Source organism: Agrilus planipennis, unplaced genomic scaffold (assembly GCF_000699045.2).
Source record: "Agrilus planipennis isolate EAB-ADULT unplaced genomic scaffold, Apla_2.0 scaffold35, whole genome shotgun sequence".
In the NCBI taxonomy this organism is placed as follows: Eukaryota; Metazoa; Arthropoda; class Insecta; order Coleoptera; family Buprestidae; genus Agrilus; species Agrilus planipennis.
Window position 1 is genome coordinate 1,264,735 of NW_020438957.1, and position 6,728 is coordinate 1,271,462.

General features: G+C 29.8%; 1 protein-coding gene across 1 annotated transcript in view; it reads right to left on the minus strand.

The window, feature by feature from the left end:
- The window catches only part of LOC108744801, a 60,679-nt gene that overhangs the window by 11,491 nt on the left and 42,460 nt on the right, over positions 1-6,728 (minus strand). Inside the window, exons 4-5 of the mRNA XM_018480720.2 lie at positions 5,968-6,292; positions 5,581-5,794 (exon numbers count right to left, since the gene is read on the minus strand). Of these exons, the coding sequence (XP_018336222.1) occupies positions 5,581-5,794; positions 5,968-6,292 (539 nt within the window). The remainder of the gene's footprint in view (positions 1-5,580; positions 5,795-5,967; positions 6,293-6,728) is intronic.

Here is a 6,728-nt window from a genome sequence, read left to right on the forward strand (position 1 = left end):
TATTGTTTTGTTGAAAGATTTACCACGTTATGTTCAGACCAAAGACTTCTTATTACCTATTCTGTAATCTATAAGTAAAGAAATATTTTCTGTATATTTTTCAAAATTTTAAGTTCAGAAGTTTCAGTTTTAAAATTATAAAAAATTTATTTGAGGCCCTTACAAGCCCTTTCATTTGATGTCACACGCTACAGTCTGCAAAACTTATTTTTTATTTTCCTATTGGCCGCCCCCTCAAAAATGATCCCATGTTCAAAATTAGTTAATAAATTTCAACTTAATCTTACAGTAGATTCGGAGCAAATTGTCTATGACAGACTGACAGACTCGCCGTATCCGGGTACCTGACCCATCTCTAGACGATGAAAGACATAATTACAATGCATGTTTAAATAATGTTGCTAGAATTATATTTATTTTTATTTAAATGATAAGGTTTTAATACTTCTAAATAAATTAGCATTAAAATTTGCAATTTTTAACTTCTTTCAAGTTCTTATGATAATTTTACTGATAATTTATAATTCATATTATTTTTATTTATTATTTTTTTAATGAATGTGACCGATTACACTTGCTGTAAATATTAATAATTTTGAACAAAAATTTTTCGCTGTTATTTGTTGTTACTTTTATTTCTCGTATGTTACTTAACTCTGTTCGTGCATTACGTTTGATTTTATATGACACCGGAAACTAAAAAAGCAAATGCATACAGTATTATTAGAATATGCTCTTAATAGGAAGCTCGAATGTTCGAAAGCTCGATGCAAGCATATATGTATATTCATTTCACTGATTCAAGGAAATGAATGCAGTTTACATTTCAATACGTGTTAATAGTATTCAAAACCAGATGTGAGTAAATAATGAAAAAGTTTTGTTTGTAACCTTAAAGAAAGTAGCTTCAAAAAGATGTAACAAATTTGAGTGTAAGCCAATTTTAAACTCAAAAGCTTCCAAAAATTTAAAGACAATCTCAAATCGATCCGTCAACTGAAATCCTATCAGATGGGTATAATATGCACAAATTGAAAAGTTTACGTATGTTAATGTCATATGGGCACATAATGTTAAAGCAAGGTTACTCAAAAACAATTGAATTGAACTGTTTAATGTAGATTTGAATTTTTCATAAAACAAAAATTAAAAAAAAATTATCATAGCAGGGATGTGCCTGAAACCCAAATTATTTAAGAATTCTTTGTTATTAACTGCGATTTTCTGCATTTATTGACAATAAATAACAATACTATTTTTATACTATTTCTATCAACCTTATAATTTCATTGTTTCATTTATTGTTGGTAATAATCTTGGAAAGTAGGTGTTCATTAAAAAAAGAAAAATGCTGTAACAAAAACCATGCATTAAATAAGTTCTTAAAATACACTCGAACAAATGATAAATAACAGTTGGCAGTTTTAATGTTTGATTATTCTTTCACTGTGCAAAGTCACGAAGTATTCTATAAAAGGCTATGAGTAAGTTTATTATCAGAATTACATGTTTACGAATTACTAGAAAACTTTCGACAAAAATATTCTCGCAAAACAAATGAAAATTAATACCAAACAATAGATAGCATGGTGTACTCGTATAAGAGAACAAAGTTTATACATACAGTTACTTTGTCTGGTTAAATAGAAGATATAAGGTTATCTCAATAAAGGGTTGTGCAAATAAATATGATAATTTGTAATACTCTTTTGAAACTTGTTTTATCAAAATTCATTCTTATACAGGTAACCATATGTTTTACTAAGACTTTTTAAAATCATAACATATATTACAAATATTGTAAAATAATTAATTATGAAACACTTTTACACTTAATAGGAGTTAATATCAAACATTAATATGAAATTTCATTGTAGTTGTAGTTATTTGTTAAGAATAATCTCAGGAATTAGATGCTGGAAATTCCTTTTCTACATAGGTATAATAATCACAAAAATCGATTTAATGAAATTAATTTTAAGAAGAAATTTTCNATTGATAATAACGACAAAAATAAATTTTAAACCCTTTACCATTACTTATCAACTCTTAAATGATAACAGGAATATTAACAACGGTAATTAGTGAAGGATTTAGATTATGGAAGGCGCCGAAGCTGAATGTGTAAGCATTACAAATAATTGCAATAAAATTAACTAATGATATTTAAAACATTATTTGGGTACTATTACGTATGCATAGAAGTGTAATTTACTGTACATATTTTATTTAAATGTTTTGGAAGTCTTTATGTTGGGTAGTTATGCACAAGGGACAGATTTTAGTAAGACTAATTACTGGAGAAATATTTCTATTGTACTATTCTTGTCAATTCCGTTTTTCATTAATAGAATTTCGAATTCGAAAGGAAATATTTCAAAATTAACATTTCCATAACATAAAGTTCGTTACATATTACGATCTTTTGACGCGGTCCAACCCTAATGAATCTTCTAACACCCGTTCATTTTTGCATCTGTAGTATAGCTTATTAATTCGTTTAAAGAAAAAGTTAATTACACATGGAAGTAAGTATTATCTAACACACGATCAGCGCCTGAAAAGGATTGTTGATTGTATCAACGTATTCTTAAATTAAGTAAGTAGGTATAGAAAGTTTAGTTTGCTAGTTCAACTGTCGATTAAAAGCAAAAGTGAATAGCTTGTAATAAAATTACATGATACGAAACAACGCAATTACTACCTTTGAAGAACATGAATAGATACTAACACATAAACACGTCGTACATCCCTCATAACTAATACGAATGTAAATTACACACATATAACATTCTTAGATATTGCATAAAATTCACGTTTTATCGTATTGAGTTTAGTATATTCTTTTTAAATGTTCAAACTTTTAATCAAATATTTTCTATAAATATGTATCGATGCATTAAACAGTCGGCCTATACGGTAATATTTCATTATTTAGCCAGTACCAAGTCCGCAAACGATCACGGCTAGTAGTGGCCTAACATTTATACATACAGAAGGGTAAATCCCTAATTAATTCTTGATTATTTTGCAATTTTGGGTCCCAAAAGAAACCAATAATTACTACTTTTTATATGTAATAACTGGTCCAAAAATATATAACAGATGCTGGAAATTCCTTTTCTACATAGGTATAATAATCACAAAAATCGATTTAATGAAATTAATTTTAAGAATAAATTTTCAATATAATTGTACAATTACAATTTTTACGTATTTTTATTTAAAACTGAAGGCCTAATTCTACTATAAAACTGAATGGGGCACGAGCAAGAATAGAAGAGGAGTGTTCGAAACTTCAAAGTACATTACAAAACACATGTCTTTTCGTATTATTAGTATTTATGTAGTATGCCCGTGTTAACTGAAAAACGAACGCGACCAACTTTTGTAACACATGATATCTTGTAAAATAAACACAAAAAATGAGTAGCAGAATTGTAACAGACTGATGGGTGACCGAAATACTTTTTTTTTTGAAAAGTGGAACGTTGTGCAACATTTTTGTATCTCTTCCTTTTAATTTTTTATATATATATATATGTGTAAAGATACAAAATGTAAATAAAGCACGGTTAATTTTTACAATGACAGAAAAAACTGTTTCCTTCTTTTCAAATCGTACATGATATTTTTTACTACTGCTGTAGGTAGTAGGTTTGTGGTTCTGTTTACCACACTGTGGCTTCTTAATATGAAAGGCAAGCATTACAACATGATGTCTATTTGATACGTGAAGTTACATACACACATCTGTATTCATACGTGTTTGTGTACATATGTTTATTTCATATTTGGGGCTTAAGCAATCGACAGTAAAAAGTGATTATAGCCGAACAATAAAAACAGAAGTTTTCAGAAGAGCGCTCGTTGAAATGCCAAGGTTTTCATAAAATTAGGTGGGAAGTAACTTCGTTTACCGCATTAAAATCCATGTGCGCGATGTACCTACCTATTTAATGTGATATATAAACTTTCAACATCATTTCGCTACCTTTGAAGTATTGCAACACTAATTACCATTTCTGCAGGTGACTGATTAAATTAATCTTTAACAATAATCCGGTAAAGTCAAACAGCTCGTGGTATTTTTAATGAGCTATTGTTTTCCTGGGCAACATTAAGTACTTATCGAGTTATTATCGAATTACACACATAAATCTTTTGACCATCTGTTTCTTCTCAACCTTTTACTTCAATACTTAAGGTATTAATTGGTTTTCGTTAATATTTTTCGATTACGTGAAGCAACGTATCTATTATTGAGTTGATATTCAACCCCTAATCTCTAGCAAAACAGCTCACTCTATACAATTTCACAAGGGGCGTGAAAAGCGGTTCTAATAAGCCCTAGAAGTGCTTTCGGACACACCTCCATAAAATTAGTTTTCAATATAAAACATCGTATTACAACAAAGTAAATACTTGAAATCTTATGACATTGTTAGTTGCTTAATAGTGGATTAAAATGCAAAATTAATTTAAAATCATTTTTTCGATTCTTTATTTACNAATTTCAAAATTTAGTCATTTTTAAATGGCTGTAATTAATTGTAAAGATAATCATACTTTGTCTTAGAGTTTTGTAAAGCTGAAAGACTCAACTTTGAGAATATGAAACGGTTTTTTGGGAAAAATTGCGTAAATTGTGTAAATTTAATTTAAAACAAAAAAGAATTTTTCCTAAGTTAATTAAATGGGAAACTAAAATAAAAATAGCGACCCCTTAGATTTGAGCTATAGGGCTCATGTTTGGCGAGGATTTATTTTACATCAAATAGAAACATTTGAGGGGGTAAGAGTTAAAAAAAAATAAAAATTTTGTTTGAAGCACCCTATCCTGCACGTTCCTGTTTTAGTTTCAACATATGACTTGATTTACACAATTGATTAATACTGTATTAAAAATCTGCAGGCGTCACAATTTTGCACAAAAATAAATATTCTGTATGTTATTGGCAGACATGTGACCTTTCTACATTTATTGGCGATAATTTTTCTTGATTCAATGGCAGATTACAACACTTTTGCAACGCCGTGTATGGCGCTATCGGAAGAATTTAAGATTGTAATGGTCTATAGAAATTCTCACTTAACCGTGACACTTGTTTATTGAAATGCAAATATGTGCATGGAAAATAATAACAAACAAATAAATAAAGGCACTCTCAAACATAACGACCGTACGCGTAGGTAATTTTATTAATTTGACCATGGCACATTATCGGCATACAAAGATCGCGTTTTATTGCGATTTCGCCTTTTTTCAACTTTTTAACGTTATCGACAGTTGTTAAATCGATTTTACAATTTTCCACATTTAATTAAGCAATTAACTTTAAGTTTGCGATTGTTTTAAAGTATCAAAAGTTGTATATGTATTATACATATATTATTTTATTTGAAAGAAAATAAGTCAAATTTTGCCCAAAAGCGAAACTATTAGTTTCTATTAATTCTCATAAAGTCAATCAATAAACATTTAAATCAATAATTTCTGGTGCAATATTTTTTAAATAACACTAGAATGAGCCGCCTGTTTCTGGTATCAGCCAAAGAAACAAGTATACAACTACTCACTTCGTTATTTTTTCTTGTCTTTGCATAATATTTGCAACTGTTACAGTTTCTTTAAGTTGCATGACAAGTCCAGCCCTAATGGACTCTACAACGGCTGCTGTACTACCCTCTTCGTTGGTTTCAAAACATTTTTTATGTTCTTGGCTTTCGAAAAAGCTATCGTTGTGGTTCATGTTTATTTGTTGAAAAAGAGTTTTCTTGGCAACCAAAACACCTGTGGGCGGAAAACGCCAATTACTGAGCTATTAAGCTTAATCTTTGCATTGGCAGAAAACACAAGCTATCAATCAGCTCATTAATAAGACAGTAGTAATTACAAGAACATTCAATATTTTTATTACATTTAATATTTTTTATTTTTCTGTGCTTTTTTGTTTTAAATCTCACCTGGTGTTTGTACACCGCCGATAAACTTGTGCCCTGAAAAATACAGGGCGTCTTTGTTAAGGGCATTTTCTTCAACCCCCGATACCACGGGGTTCATATCTATCAAAACAGTTGGACCTGCAACGCTATAATCCCAAAATGATAGAGCACCATACTGGTGTAAAAGTAAAGTAGACGCAATATCATCAGTTAGTATACCCGTTACGTTGGAGGCAGCTGAAAAACAACCAATCATCTGGCGACCAGAATTTTGGTATATTTTTAGCTGTTCCTCCAAATCGTTGAGATCTATAAATCCTTCTTTTGTTTCCCCTATCCTTATCACCTGTAAAGAGAAATAGAAAAAAATGCCCATTCTTATAAGATTATATTTCTATTATGTATCATGACTTCGTGACCTCCCTATACTTTTACGAAATTCTTGATGTAAATACAGTGTAAACTCTTTATAACTCCTTAAAACGTCGAAATTGCTTGACTTTGGTTGGTTTACATTGTTTTCTATACAATATTACACTCTATATAGCGTCACGCTCAGTCTATTTAACGACAACAATGCGACATTGTAAATCATTAAGCAGTACTTTCTAAGTTGCCGAAATAGATAAGAACTGCAGCTGTGTACGTTGTTGAAGAAGACGATCCTGTCCCTCCACCAAGCATCAAACAAGCACTTGATGCAGCGAAACTATTAAAAAAATACTTTTTATATAATCAAATTGATCCAGCAGTATCTCAAGATATGAGTAAGATACGTAACA